The following is a 17,172-nucleotide window of genomic DNA, read 5'->3' on the forward strand; positions in this document are numbered from 1 at the left end:
CAAATGAACCTCCTGTAGTAACTTGCCAATCCCAAAAATGATCTCACCTCATCCACATTCTTAGGAGCTTCCCACTCCATGATGGCCCTTATCTTTTCTAGATATTCTGCTCTTCCAACCTTGGAAACAACATGTCCCAAATAATGCACCTTTGTCTAAAATAAACTGCACTTGCTAAGATTGGCATATAATTGATGCTCTCTTACCAATCTCAACATTGTTGCTAAATGCTCAACATGCTCTTCTTCATTCTTGGAGTATATCAGGATGTCATCAATGAATACAATAACAAACTTGTCCAAATAAGGACGTAACACATTATTTATCAAACACATAAATGTAGTTGGGGCATTAGTCAAACTGAATGAACTACAAAAAAGCCATAATGCCCTGGTCCTCAACGCAGTCTTGTATATATCCTCTTCCTTGATGCATACCTAATGGTATCCTGGTCTCAAGTTGATCTTAGAGAACATTGTTGCTCCCTTCAATTGATAAAACAAATCATCAATCCTCGACAATGGGTACCTATTCTTGATCGTTACCTTGTTCAACTGCATGTAATCAATGCACAATCTAAGAGTACCATCTTTCTTCTTTACAAACAACACTGTTTCACCCCAAGGCAATACACTTGGCCTAACGTATCCCTTGTCAAGAATCTCCTTTAACTGCAATTTCAACTCCACTAGCTCTGGAGTGCTCATCCTGTAAGGTGTCTTCGATGTTGGTGCTACCCCTGGCACCAACTCAGTAGAGAAATCTACTTCCCTGCAAGGAGGTGACTTTGGAATCTCTACTAGAAACACATCCTGATACTATAGCAATACAAGGTACCTCTTGAATATTTCTTCATCCTTAACATATTTACCCTTATCATTAGATATATGCACTGCAAACATCACATAACCTTTTCTGCAACTACGCTTAGACTGCATATCGGTAACCATCTTCACTGATGTAGGCTTCTTCTTTCCCTAAAAATTTATCTTTTCCCCATTATCATCCACGCACTCTGTGGCCTTATCGAAGCAATCCACTTTGGTCTTGTGAAGGTACAACCAATCCATACCCAAAAGCATGTTATACAATCCCAATGGCAGTACATTCAAATGTGTTGTTATAGACATACTATTTAACTCAAATGCACAAGCTCTTACCCAATGGTGAACTCTCTTCTTTGTACATGTAGCCAACTATATCAATTAATATTCTACATGCACTTCTTTTCTCAAACCACACTTATCCAATAGGTCAAGATTAATATAACTATAATTAGATCTAGGACCAATCAAAAGAGAAACAACTTGATCACAAAGCTTACCGTCCATTTCAATGATAGATGTCTGATGATCTGCTTGCCGGCTGTCCACAACTGTATAAATCCGAGGAATACTATGATCAACATCCCCAACTATATGCGCCTGATGCGCACTGTATACCTAGGGTATACCACCCTAGATATTGCGAACAATCCCCCTTACAATGATCCTTGCCACATATCCAACACTACAACAGTGCTCTACCATCGCCTCTAGTCTGCATGTCTCCATGTCCCTTCTCAACTATATTGAACTTCTTATAAGGGACTACATTTTCTTTCTCACCTGCATCTTGAGGTCTTCCAAGCTTTGTTGTCCATCTTCCTTTAACTTTCTCATTTCCTTTCAAGTCATGCTTATGCTCAACTTTGCGTTTCGATTGCTCATAACAATGTTTCAGCTTTCAAATGGCCTCCTCCAATGATCTACGCTCATCAAACTCAATCTAGTCTCTGTATGCTATTGGAAGTCCACTGTTGAATCTATGAATCTTGGCCTTCTCCTCCTTGAGGTAAGCCACATATCTCAACAACCCCAATAACCTGCTAGTATACTCATCATTTGTCATGGAATACATCTACAACTTATAAAGCTCCTTAGCTCTATATCATAGTACCATTCTAACAAATACTTCTTCTTGAAGAGCCTCTCAAATTCATTCCAAGTCAAGTCATACTCCTGAATACCTTTAACATTATTCACATCCTCCCACCATATATATTCCTTCCCTTTAAAATTTAAAGTGGCCATCTTTGCTTTCATGTTCTCTGAATAACCGTGTAATCTGAAGAAATTCTTCATACTAAGAATTCATGCCTCTGCATCCTGTGATTTCTTCATCTCTCCATCCAATATATGTGGCTTTTCTTTCTTAAACTCATTCGGAAAATATCCCTTGTCACTCCTCCTATAAGGATGACAATGGTGACGATCATAATGCTTGTCAGAACCAAAACTAGAATAGTACTTGTGTCTATCACCCCTCCTATCTGAAGTATCCAACGACCTTCCATCTATGATCGTGTCCTCTCTATCTGACCTGTACTCACAATGATACCTACTGCCATATGCCACATTAGTTCTGCCCTCCTGCTCATGGCTGATTCGAAGTTGTCCCTGTTGTTGCAATTTTGACAAACTCTGAAGTATCTCTGCATTTTCCTCTCCTTTTTTCTCCTGTGCTTGAATGATTCTATCATTGTCTACCTTGCAACTCCTTATTTCTTCCTTTTAGCTTCTCAATGTCTCTACCAAATCAGAAGAGTTCCTAACACCAGCTACTCATCTGATCCATAAGGAGAGCCTCGGGAACTATAGTCTACCATCTTGCGGTCATATTTGATATTCTTCCTGGAAGGTATATCATGTCAGCTAAACCAAATCACAATAAACCAACGTACCTTAACATAATTCAGGGAGGCTACCTCGTCTGCAAGATTAAAAAATCAACGTAATACAAGCATAAAATAATCACGACAAGATATAGAAAAATAACACATAAGCATATTACCATCATTCTAGATAGAGTCCAATCATCAATGCATGGCCATATCAACTACACATTCCATGACCTTATCCATGAAAACAAAAACCATATCAATGCACATTTGACAACTTGTAAGCAATTACATGCATACAAATGCATAAACAATCACGCATTCATGACTACACACTCCGCAACAACATACTCTTTCACATGGTGACATAACTACAATCATGACTGACGCCATGCATATATAACAAACATATATACCACAAGGATGATTAATACATGTGCAACCGACATGAATGCATGACCAACACACAATCCATCCAGTCCAAGGGGTGAACCATGCTCTGATACCACTCTATAACGCCCTCCTCCCACATCTACCCAAGTAACCATCCAACTGGGGTAAACATGTGATGAGAAGTTACTATGATATGATTTGACCTCCTAAGTCACCTTAAGGAATTGGAACCGACGGAAACACACCATACATTCCTTCCACATCAGCAACAAAACTCTTAGGAACCATCCCAACGACTCAGATAACCAACCCCTGGGTCCCACTGCGTTTTTAGACCATTAAACCCCAGGACGCTCCCTTGATATGGACAAGCATGCATCCAGAAGGCCCGAGACGCTCCCACAACATGGGTATGCATGCATCTAGGGAATTTTCTGCCCAGTGTTGTGCCTGCGTCTCTGGGATTTGAGCCACGTTTTTAGGCCCAGATCCCAGGTCACTACGCAAAACTCAATGACACTTTCAAAATCCATAATTTACATAATGACGAGAGTTACAAATCAAAAATTGACTCTAGGACTAGGCCTGACCATCCCCAACCAGGACTGACATTCTGTCAAACGATTGGCATCAACGTAGTCTACAAGAAATGAATACAAGACAAAGCATAAATGACTGACAACTCATATGGAACTTAACAAGAAGAATCACCACCCTCTCCCCTTAACTATTTTGACATCAATTAGGTCATGCATCCATTATCCTTTCAGTTACAAGTAAATACATGGAATAACCATAACAATAACCAGTCATGTAACCATGCTTATAACCAACATTAAACCATGAGAATAACAATGGGATAGCAACCATTAAAGCCACATATTAACAAGTAAAAAAGAAAGAGAACTTAGCTTTTATTAAACATAGGAAAAGCCAACCAGGTCCGAGACTTCCATGTACCACTCGACTGTAGACATCAATAAACCAAATCTTTCTTTCAACCAGTCACCCCCATGCCGTATTCCAAGCATGAATGTGGGATCTCATGGATAAACCAATCCAAAACAACCAAGGGAATCTAGAGGTTAAACCACCTCCACTCTCACCAAACTGTGATCTCACCAAAACTGACACTAAGATCACAAATCAAACTGAGCTTGGAATGCCTCTAGACTTTATCACTATCTTTGAGGAATTTTTCGTCTCCTTTTCTCTCAGGCTTTACCGCAATCCACACCGGATCACTAGGCCCTAAACTGAGACACCAACCTCTCATGCTTTACCATAATCGACACCGGATCAATAAGTCATAAACCGAGACTCCACCCTCCTTCTTTACCGTGTATCCCACCAAAACTGATCAAGGGATTCCTAGGCCTTTGGCATTTTCCTGAGACCACCTCCACCCCAGATTCTGAAACCATCCAACAATTCTAAGGCTCAAAACTGAGAAAACAATCCCATCACACCATGGCTATCCGGAAAAATCAAGGCAAGTCTGAAAACCACTGTCATAACCCGACAAAACCATGCTACTGACAACAAGAGAACCATATACCAACATGCAAAGCCATGCATGTCCAAACCAGCTAGGAAATCACACATGCAATAGGTTCCCTGCACGTATTCCTCCTGAACTTGTTTGATCCTGCTCTTCCTTGCTTGATCTTTGTTTTCCTTAGTCCTTCCTTTGCCCGCTTTTCGTTTTCTTGTTTGAAAGCTAGAAAGCTCCAAGAAAACTCTAAGTGTCCAAGAGTGAGAGAGAGGGAGCTCACAAAAAACCATAAACTGATCCTCAAAATCCTTTTTATCAATGAGGTCTCTATTTTCTTCATTTTCTATTATTTTCCTTCAATTTCCTCCTCACATGCAACCAATGACCTTTCACCTCCCTTTTGCTCTTATTTTTCTTTATTTTCATAAATAAACGTGCCAAAAATATATTTTTGCCTTTTTAATGCCTTAGTCATTGCCTTTGCCAATTTCCCTTAGCCATTAAAGTGATGTTCACTAGGATATCTTTACCCAACATTCAACTTGGAATAAGTGTCCCTTAACCATGGTTTTATTTTGCTTTTATTAAGTTTTATTACATAAACTTTTAACCAGGGCCGTTACACCATCCCTTTACATTCTCATATCCATATCTTTATGGAAATATATCCCATATCTTTGTCTTTCTTTGCAATGTTTGTTTCATCATCCTATTTATAAGGAAACAATCAAATGAGGGTGCAACCTAATGAAATGGTTTTCTGACCTTTCATGTCTAAATTTGACCACTTAATTCTTTGTGAGAATTCAATATTTAATTTATTTTCAATTATATTCTTTAATGTATAAATAAATTCAATACCTTAAAACTCTCACTCAACTGTACAATTTATTAAAAAACAAAAATTACTAAATAATTTAAAATTTAACCACCCAAAAAGCAACTCAATTAAACATTAAATTAACCCATAAATATAATGATAATAATTAACCTAAATTCACCTACAATGGTAATAATTACCCATTCCTCTAAACACCCGAAACAAACCAAAACTTAAGACTTACTATTTTCCATCTCTAGTTTAGCCGAAGAGAAAATTTACCCTTAAAAAGGCCTCTTTAGAAAGTTGATGTGCTCGTAGGCAAGCACATATTTTATTCAACGGAAACATGTCAAAAGCATATGACCTGCTTGTTCATGAGTCGACGTGTCAATTCCAAACACGTCAGACCTATCAACCTGGGAAAATTCTAAACGATATTTTAATGTGATGTGCTTCTTAGAAGAAACCTTTTTACTAAATTTTAGTTAGAGGTTCCTTTTTGAAAATGTTGTTAGAAGTTGCGTTAAGGGGCTCTAATTCTTCAGAGACAAATTGGCAGCATTGCATTTATCTCTGTTTTGGTTAAAGGTTATTTTCTTCTGAAGTGTGAAAATGCCTATTTGCTTTTCATTATACTTTCGATGATTACTTGAGCTTTTATCTCTGTTTTGGTTAAAGTTCATTTTCCTCTTAAAGTGTTCTGAAAATGCCCATTTTCTTTTCATTATACTTTTGATAATTACTCGAGGTTGATAGATGTAAAATTATTTTGGTTTTAGCTCGATTATCTAACCTTGTAGGTTGAGATTTTTACACTTCTTATATAATTTTAGTTATTTTTAAAATATATGCTACAAGAATATATGTTGATTCTTATACATGGATTTATGAGTTGTGAATTTGGGTATTTCTTCTATTCTCATTTTCAAATGAGTATGTAAATGAAAGTTACCTCATTCACAAGGCCTCAACCAAAAAGCATATAGTTTAACAAATAATGACTTTGATTAATGGAATTCATATCATGTCGTTACAACTCAAAATCATTGGATTTTTGTTACACTCATCCCCTCTACGTATTTCAATAGTATCCCACATCTTTGTTGTGCTTTTCAATGTCTCTTTTATCACCCTATTTATAAAGGAACAAACTAATGAGATGATTTTTTTAGCATTTTTAGTCAAAATCAGAGCACTGGTTTGTTGGAGAAATCTCAATATTTCATTGTTTAAATTATATTTTTAATATATAAAAGGATTCAGAACATTGGAATCCGTAAGAAACTCAAATTACATAGACTAAATAACTTAAAACTATAATTTCTTCATTCCAATTTAGTGGGGCAAAATCATAAAATCTATCTTTACAAAGTCAAACACAAACTGACTTAAAATTTATCCCAAAAACAACTAAATAAATTAAAATTAACAATTTTACCATTTCTAATTTAATAAAGTAAAAAAAGAAAACGTCTTTTTCCTTTCTAACTAAAAAAACATAATCTAATTATTCTACATTTTCCAGCCAATTTTTCCTGAAATCTAGCAAAAATTTATCGAAATTACAAGCTTTGACCTAGAAACCTACACAATTTAAGTATCCCAATGTATTTTTAAAAATTCTCATTTCATTTATACATTCAAAAATAAATTTTAAATAATTAAAAAACACCATCTAACCAAAAAAATTATTTCAACCCATTTAAATTAATTAAATAAATAAAAAATAACAAGTTTCTATTTAATTGACAAAAGACAAAATCAACACCAATTTTTTTTTTTTTAATAAAAAATAAAACGCAGCCCCGTCAAAATAATGCATCTATAACAAGTAAGTGGATGTACTCATAAGCAATAGAATTTTTTTTTTCACTTTTTTTTTTTTTAATTGGTGTTGCCAGCGTAGAACATGTTTTATATAATATGCCTGTGAGCCCATGTCACAGGCATATGCGTGTTTACACGTCCGACCTCTTATTTCTTTATTTCGTACGTAAACAAACGTCTAGACCCTACTGTTTTCCCCCATAGCAATACAATGAAATCCTACTGTTTTCCCACTTAAGAATGCACCCAATATTCAATGCATTCTCATCCGCCAATTTCCACATTAAAAACAAAAGAATCCCTCTCCTCTCCCAGCTCGTCCTCGCTTCTCCTGCCACCTCCCTTACTTCTCCTGTCACCTCCCTGAGTAGTGGCGAGTTTCAGTTGAATCTCTTAGTGGTGGAGAGTTTCAGTTGAGAGTTTGGGGGTTAAATGTACTGTTTTCCGGAGGAAGGCTACTGAACGCATTTTTCTAGATTCTGTTGTTTGGTTTTACTTCCAGTTAAGAGGATTTGAGTTTAGCTTTGTCTTTTTCATGTTCTGTTATGGCATGTCCTGTTCTGTTATGGTCTGTGAATCCGTTTGAAGGCATTTGATTGAAATCTAATAGATTCCATTACAGGTTTGCGTAATTCAACGGCAAATTAATCTATTGCAGAAATTTTGCGGAAAGCTTAGACGAGAAACAGAGCTGTTAGCTTGGTGATCATAAACAATCTGCATCGACTTAAAAGAAATATCACTGCATTTCATCAACACAACTATTCTATTTCTGGGTCCACTTCAAAACTCCAAGCATCCCTGTTAAGGTATTAAGGATGAACATTAACAATTTAAACATGAGATATTCCACAAATTTGTGATTGAAGCCGGTGTTGTTGAAATGACATGATTGGCGCTTTCATAACAAACATGGAAATGTTTGGTAACATCTCTGTTACAATCTGAATCCCTGGGGAAAATTGCTTAATCTAAGCCACTTTTCCAAATCCCATTCACACCACGTTAGCAAAAAATGAGTCTCCAGTTTCTTGGTACATCTTCAAAAACATACCTGAGATTGCAAGGCCTGAAGCTGTGTTTTCTCAAAGCTGCGCTCGTTTACAGTTTGGAGTAACGACAAGTCTGCTGCAATTTGACTCAAAGAAGATTACAAAACAACACAACTTCTAAAGAGAAACATAAGCTCTGAATAATGAAATCCTAAACCTCCTAATGTTTAGTAGGATGTCGAAGTCAAAGAACATTACAAGACAAGATAACTTGTAAAAAGAAACATGAAGATCCAAATAAGAAACTTATAATGTTTAAGATGTCCAATGTGGTGCATGTGAAATCAAAGGCATGCATACCAGGGTTCATCCAACCTTCATGTCAAGCCTAGGCTCAAAGGCCATGGCAAGCTCAAAGCATTCCGATGTACTTGCTGTGGTGTCTACGGGACGGCTGGGAAGCCAACTCCATGCATTTTCAGTTACACTGTAAACTACCACCTCTGCCACCTTCCTGAATTTCCTATTCCTATGTCCAGAGACTATGAAACATGTGCAATCCCCTACTCCTATGCACCACTTACTGCAGTCCACAGAAATCCTCTTGAAATCTTCGGACAGGGACGGAGGCATTCTTGCAATCTCCTTCCACCATGATGAGGATGAAGAGTTCACCTTCTCTTTGTCAAACTCCCATATAATAACTTGCAAAAGCTCCCCTGTATGTCTGAAAATGTACCCGGCGACTAGAACCCATGACCGGTAGGTGAGAAGGTAAGGCGACATGGAGTCACTGTCAACCATCTCTGGCAATGGCGCAAAAATGGAAGTCCCCTGTTGGATGCTGAAACTCATAATGCCCGATTGGTCATGAAGATCTGCAAAACAGTAGAATGAGCCTGCGCAGAAAACCATGTCGTTCTTGTCAATGTGCGCATCATGTGGCAGGCGTCCTGCAATTCTCCACGACTTGAATGCAGAATCATAGATTTCCACTATCCCCGCTTCATGGCTGTCCTCACCAACCACCACCACTTTGTATGTCCCTCTACTGTCGCCCTCCCCTTCCACGATGCCTCCAACACTAAAGACCGTTATGGATGAGATGGGGGTCAGTTTTAAGGAGGTTCTTGTGAGGGGATTGGAAACAACAAATGATAGATATGGGTGGGGATCTATTGTGTGCAAGAACAAGCCTGCCCCTGATCCATAGAAAGTAACAAATTTTACCTTACCGTTTGGCTCCACGAAGGAGGGAAAGGAGACGCAGGGAGTATTCCTCCAAGTTCCTGCGAAGAAGAAGTTATAGGCCAAACAATGAAGAGGCCTTCTGCCAACATCTTGCACAAGCAGCCATGGCTTCCTGTTACGAGCCTTCTCCGCCCATTTGCTTGTTATGAATTGGGTTGATGTGAGCAGAGCATTGTATTTCTTGGACACACTGCGAAATCTACACAAAGACTCCACCGGCAAGCACACCAGTATTTCCTCGACCAATTCCTCCGGCAACACAGGCAAATCACGAGACTTGTGCAGGGCGCCCATTTTAATTAAAATCCCACCGACATAACAGGTTGAAACTTGAGGCTGGATTATAAATGACTTTCACACGATGCGCATTTGGTAGTAACATCATCATATGTCGTACTTCTAGAAACATTGATGTGACAACACTCTGACCACTCGAGCCAGTTGTATCAACTTCAAATCCTAAAGATTGACATTGATTTCAGAAAAATAGTGACAATCCTTTATGAAGCTATTTGAGGCAAAAGAGAGAATTGTGCTATGCTGCTAAAAATATCACATTGTCATCATAGTTTTTCCTGGCCAAGGTTTATGGCAAATTAAATGTAAGTGCAGAGTTAAGAATTGTCCATTTTGATTCAGATGAGGGTTAGATTTGCGCAAATAATGATTAGATGTTCATCACGGATAAAGAGAGGACATAATTTGCAGGCTGCCGCGTTGGAAGGGGGTGGTCAGCGTTGCATTGGAAATGGGTAGATGTGACACTCAAAATTATTACAGGCGGCGGAGAGTGTTACAGTTGAAGGGTGGCTACAGGTGTTGCGTTGGAAATGGGCGAATCAGAATTGTAGCTTATCTTTCGTATGGAAGGTTGAAGTTGTTGCAACTGGCTAGAGTGATCAGAGTGTTGTGACGAGATATGATGATGGTACAACCAAATGCGCATCGTCTGTTCATGGTAACTCCTATTTCCGGATCTCGTAAAAGAACTCCTATTTCGGGAAAATTCTGAATTCCGGATGATATTTTAATGCTTCACGGAAGACAAATTATAACTATGTTTGTGCTCTTTGTGTTTTACGACGATTGGGTTAAGGAGGTTTAAAACAAAAAATTAGGTAGCATTGTATCCATCTCCGGTTTGATTTAACTTAATGTTCATTTACTTATACTTTTATATATTTATTTATATATATATAAAATAGGTGGAGTTTAGGGATATTTAAAATTATTTAATTTATAGTTAGTAAATGTTGATAGGTATTGATTCATAATAAATAATAAATATTTATTTTATTATATATCTTAGTTTAAATCGTTAAAATTGAAAAATCATAAAATTAAATATAATTTTATTTAAAATTGTTATTATTATTGATGAAAAAATTAATATATAAATGAAAGGCAGTCTAACTTATAAATAAAATTGTTTTTTTTATGACATTTTTTCTGGTTATTTTTTACAAAAATCTCGCAGAAATTTTTAAAAACTTGAGTTTAAGTTGTTTAATTTGTAGAATTGGAGTGCGTTTAGAGTTTTTAAGGGTGTTGAATCCATTTAAGCATTCAAAAATGTATTTTAAACAACAAAAAATCACATTCTTGCTTGAACTTGTAAGTTAGACTATGCAAGCTACATACATTTAAAAATACCAAGTAACAAGATTCTTAACCATGAAGATTCAAACCCATGGGCCAATACCATAGCTTATCCCAATCACATGTAACACTACCTACTATCTCCTTTGAATTATTACAAGTTATAGAAAATATTACCCTGTCCTTTAAATTATTACAAGTTGTGAAAAATGTTATCATAGTTTCTAACTTTCATTACTATAATTTTAAAAAATGTTATTTTCTCAAAATTGAGATTAACATGATCTTTTTTCTTAATTTTTTTTCCTTCCCATCCACTATTCCACTGTACAAACTTAACTTGAAAATCATAGAATACATATGTAAAACAAATTTTGTAACCATATCATAAGTTAAAATATGCTGGTTCATAGGATACATATATAAAACAAGTTTTGTAACCGTGTCATGAGTTAAAATAAGGAATTCATAGTATATATTTAACATGTCAATCAACTAAGGGGTGTTTAATCTCTGTAACATAGTATGTGTAGTACCAACTTCCCTTTGGAACATTCGCTATCTTATGATTTGATTGTTCTACCAAGTTTCATTATGCTAACATACTTAAACATATCTATATACATCTATGATAAGTATATATATACAATATCTAAATAAACAATGTGTTATAATTTAATATATAAACATAGTAAAATCCCACATCATATAAATCTGTTTATTAAATAATTCCATGAACAATTATATAAACATCTCAACTTTTCGTTAACGCTCCACCGACATAACACGTTGAGGCTTGATTATAAATGACAATGACAATGCCACGCCATCAATAAGATAAAGCTACAACTCTGATTCACCCATTTCCATGGCAACACTGTAGCAACACTCTCCACAGCTTGTGATGATGATTTTGAGTATCACATCTACCCATTTTCAATGCAACACTTGTCACCATTGCCATGTGCTTGCTTTCAATTTGCAAGTTTGCAAATTGCAACAATTTATAAATATTATGAAAGACTTGCATGTCTTTCCAAATAGTTGAGTCTGCCTTTGTCCTTTCATTGTTCGTGCAAGTTACTACAGTCGTGCAAGGATAAACTTTTGCGGCAAGAGCTAACGAGCATACCATAGGGCATTAAATGCGCGGCTACATGCGCCCTGGATAGCCCGATAACACCCACGCCATTATTTCTTATTTATATAGTCACCGCACACGCGTGTTATCGGGCTATCGAGGGCGCATGTAGCCGGGCATTTAATGCCCTATGGTATGCTCGTTAGCTCTTGCCTAAACTTTTATGACAATGTCATACTATGCTTCCATGCCTCAAATAGGTTCAAGAAGCATTGTCTATTTGCACGCGGGAAAAATCAATGGAAATTTGAAGTTGGTGCAACTGGCTGGAGTAGTCGGAGTGTTCTCACACCAATGTTTCTAGAAGTACGACAAACAATGATGGTACAAGAAAAGTAGTCAGACTGTTGTCACATCAATGTTTCTAGAAGTACGAAATACAATAATGGTATAAGCAAAGGTGCCTATGGTAACTACTATTTTGGGAAATTTCTAAACGATAGTGCTTCATAGAAGAAACATTTTTAGTAAATTTTCGTTCTCGGTGCCTTTTGAAATTGTAGTTAGGATTTGGGTTAAAGAGGTCGAAGAGACAAATGGGTAAGCATTGGCATCCATCTCTATTTTGGTTCAACGTTGTTTCCTTTTCAGTGGGTTAAAAATAACCATTTAGTTTTGGATATACTCTTGCTGATCATGGAGGTTATGGATATGTACAATTATTTCAATATTTAATACCCTTTTAATATTGTAACTATTATAAAATATTATATTCACTAATTGACCTTATATGAGAGAACGTGTTGCCACTATGAGAGAGCTTTAATGTTCCCAAATCTAGGCTTCTGTGACCCATAATGAATTAAGAAAAGTCTTTTGGTAGAAATCACATAGAAGAATTTTTGTCGACGTGTTTCGAGCCATCCAGTGTGGCTCATCATTAGGACCAGATGAAGAGGCAGACCAAGGCCAAGGCTTTAATAGAGAGCAATGTAGAGATCATTACTTCATATGACGACTATAAACGACTAGTTTATGAATAATATTATTTAATTTATAATATTGATTATTAAGATCAAATAATATTAAATAAATTAAAGTAACAATCAGTTTAGTTCCATAAAGTTCACCATGGAGTTTGAAAGTAACGGTATTCTACCATTCCTTGACTTCCTTATCTCAAGGAATGATGGTGAAACTTTTTCTCATCAAGTTTTTCGGAAGAAAACTCACATGAAACAATATCTTCATGCTAATTCTCATCATATCCCCTCTAAAAAACTTGGTGTTCTCAACACCTTAGCGACTAGAGATTTAAGGTTTTCTGATGGCAACCATCTAAAAGAAGAGAAAGCACACCTCCTTAGGGTTTTCTTTAATAATGGGTATAGTAGACACCAATATATCGAGGCTTTCCTCAAAGCCGAAAAGGTCTTAAGGCTAAGAAAGAAACCAGGGATTGATTTCATGGTGTTCATATCCCTTTTATCCAAGAGACCACTGATAAGATTGCGAATATCCTAAGGAAGCATAAGGTTCTTTCAACCTTTAGGCCTTTAAACACCATCTGGAGCTCCCTTCGATCTGTAAAAGACCCTGTGGACCCCAAAAATATGAAAGGTGTTTACGTTATCATGTGCTCGTGTGGGACTCCCTACATTGGTGAGATTGGTTGCTCGATTAATCAAAGGATTCGTGAGAATGTTACTGACATCAAGCACAACAGGACCCACTCCTATGCTTTGGGAGAACATGTGGTAAAATCCAAGCATCACATATGCATTGAGGAGGCCCAAGTCATTGCCAGGGTTAGTCATTTGCATCCTCGTAAATTCAGGGAGGCCCTTGAAATCGAAAAAAGGCCCAATAATTTGAATAGGGACGATGGTTGGAATATTATCAAAAGTTGGGTCCCTCTCTTGTCCCCCTAGTTTTTTAAGTTTCTCTTTGAGAATTATTTTACTAATCTATTTATCCGTGTAGGTATTTGTGTCCTTTATATGATAAAAAACTAGGAAGACAAACATGGATATTTAGCATTGAGGGAACTTACAAGAGTGAAAGAAGCTTGGGTATTCCTTATAATGTATTTAGGACTTTATGACCCAACCAAATTTTACATCATGACTCTAGAAAGTTGTACCTCATCTTGGAATATTTTTTGCAAACACCAAAAATAAATTTTCAATGGCTAAAAGAGCCATGCTGATGGAGCAAACTCCTTATCTATTATCTCCTCTATTGAAAGTAGATCAGTGCACATTGATGATATTACATATGTTTTTCACCATCAACCTATTTTATTTGATACTTCTTAGGGTTTTAATAAATGTGTATTCACAAGATGTGTTTTGTCTTGAATTCCTTCCACTTGAAAAGCCATAGCTATGTTTCATGTATCAAAACCATATGAAATTTGTATCCCATGCCTCAATGTGTCAATGGGAAATTGCTTATTGGGAATATATTATTTCAATAATAATAACATGCATTTGTTGCTATGGTCATCAAATTTCTACGATTAGGCACAACCAAAAATGAATTTTCCAAGAAGAATTTGAAATTGTGTATTAGTCCCTTCAATCTAACCCTTTTGATAAAGAGAAATAGGAGAGAGCCACCAATATCTACCACTTTCTAAGGATCAAAGAAGTATGTCATGCTAAGGTAGGTAAGCTTCATGCTCAATTACATTAGCTTAAGACATGGGATAGGCCCACTAAAGCTTTCCCTAAGGTCATGGCAATAAAAAAAAAGCAAGATAGAAGATGTATTCCCTCAAGAATATGAATGGTCCATAATTGAACAAGAGAAAATTTATTAGGAGTTCATGCATTTAAATTTTTTAATGTCAAGGGATTAAAAGTAAGTGTGAGTTGTTGATGAAATGTTGCTTCAACATTGCCCCCAACAAGTACACAAAGGAGAAAAATAGGGTGTCAACAATACAATCCCAAGCGTTGATGTTTTTGAAGAAGAAAACATGGCTAACGTCTCACCCATTATCAAAATGGACATTTCCATGAAACTAGGCATAGTTGAAAAATCATCCTCAAGGCCACATGTTCATTAAAGGAAGTACTTACCTACAAGTATCTCCTTCAAGAGTTTTGATATATCTTTGACTGGTCTTACACAAATATTTTTGGCCTCAATCATGCCATTGTAGAACATGGGATAGACACTTGGCTTGATGTCATTATGATTTAATAGGATTAAATACCACTTCACCCCTCTAAAGTGATGGACATCAAGAATAAAATTTATAAGTGTCACAAAGCCCATTTTATTTATCCTATTGCTTATATATCTTGGGTCTCTAATGCAATCGTTGTTATGAAAAAGTAAGGTACCATTCATGTGTGTACTGGCTTTCAAGGTCTAAACCAAGCATGTCATAAAGATAATTTTCTCACACTATTCATCGATCAAGTTATTGATACTTGTGTTACATGAATCCCTCTCCTTTCTCGATGGGTTCTCGGATTAAACCAGATCCAGATCCACCATCTAAATTATTACAAACCATGTGTTGCTACACCATGGAGTGCCTTCGCATCCCACATCATGCCCTTTGGCCTCAAGAATTCCGAAGCTACCTTCCAAGGAGATATGACCTACTTTTTTCACAATCTTTCTCATCTCATCCTTTCTTATTTAGATGATAACATCACTCTCTCTAGATGAAAATACCAACACTTTTAAGACTTGCAAACCATATTCCAAAAATGTTAAACATATAAGATCCACATGAATCCCCTCAAGTGCATATTTTGTGTATATATCAACTAATTACTTGGGTTCAACATATCCCAACAAGGAATTATGGTAGATCCTATCAAGGTCCAAGCCACTCATGGAATTCCCCCATCCAAGACCGTGTTCTAGTTGCAAAATATCCAAATCAAGGCCAACATTTTACATCACTTTGTCCTAGACTACACCACCTACACTCATGGATCTTTATATCTCTTTCACTGGGAAATCCCATTTTGATGAGATAATGAAGCTAAAAAATCATTTGATGCATTAAGTGATGCCTCATCTAAAGCCTCATTCATTAGTCCCCTATATTTTACCACAACCTATATTTTTCAACCTCACACATCTTGATCATTAGGTTGTTAATTTTAGAGGGAGATGATGGTTGAGAACATGTCATATATAATGTGAGAAATAACTATCAACACCATCACTCAATTATGACTAGAAATAAAAGTTATCCCTTGCTCTAGTTCATTTGGTTTATAAACAACATCATTACAACCTATTTTCCACCACCAAGGTTGAGGCACATTCGAATCTCATGTAGCACTTGTTCAGCCACTAACTCATTAATAGCAAGTTCACACACTAGATTGTTATTCTTCAAGAGTTTGACCTCAAATTTGGCGCTCCCAAGAGCAAGAATATGCTCATCCTCACCAAGCTCATTGTAGACCTACCATTTGACACAAACAACTCCCTAGTTAACAATAGTTTCTTGGATGAACAATTGTTCATCATTTCCTTTGATGACCACTGGTATGGGGACATCCTGATCTATCTTTGTACTCGAAAGTCCAGTCCTCATCTACATGAGATGATCATTGATGTACCTACCATCAATCCGTCAATATCTCATCATTAGAGATGTTCTCTATCGGTAGGGTGTGAACACTATTTTGCATCAGTACCTCACTCTAGAGGAAGCCAAGCACACCCTTAATGATTTTCATAGTGGCACCTATTAGGGACACCTCTCTAATATGTTCATAGCCAAAAAGGTGATCCATAGTAGTTACTTTTATCTTACTCTCTTCCATGATTGCATTTAATCCATTAAAATATGCACTGAATTCCAATTGTGTACACAGAAACCTAAAGTGCCACTTTATCCCTTACACCTAGCAATTATGGTGGTCCCTTTCTCTAAGTGGGTATTGCTTTTATTACATGAAATCCCACCTCTAGTAATAGCCATCAATATATCATCATCACTATTGACTACTTCATGAAATGGGATAAATCCATACCCACCTTCAACAACACAACCGATTCTTCTGCCCAATT

The 17,172-nt window shown here is 36.6% G+C and overlaps 1 protein-coding gene across 1 annotated transcript; it reads right to left on the reverse strand.

Annotated features, from left to right (window-relative positions):
- Nucleotides 1–8,168: 8,168 nt before the first annotated feature.
- LOC149242432 (F-box only protein 6-like) lies at nucleotides 8,169–9,734 on the reverse strand. Its single transcript, XM_089370832.1, has one exon. The coding sequence runs from the start codon at nucleotides 9,732–9,734 to the stop codon at nucleotides 8,556–8,558; it is 1,179 nt and encodes a 392-aa protein (XP_089226958.1). The 3' UTR covers nucleotides 8,169–8,555.
- Nucleotides 9,735–17,172: the final 7,438 nt, after the last annotated feature.

The sequence above is a fragment of the Pinus tabuliformis genome, chromosome 8 (genome assembly GCF_031772625.1).
Source record: "Pinus tabuliformis cultivar Carrire ecotype Pingquan chromosome 8, CPIR1, whole genome shotgun sequence".
Lineage (NCBI taxonomy): Eukaryota > Viridiplantae > Streptophyta > Pinopsida > Pinales > Pinaceae > Pinus > Pinus tabuliformis.

Bases quoted from the DNA above. Each gene is read 5' to 3' on its own strand.
- LOC149242432 (XM_089370832.1), bottom strand. From the start codon at position 9,734: ATGGGCGCCCTGCACAAGTCTCGTGATTTGCCTGTGTTGCCGGAGGAA.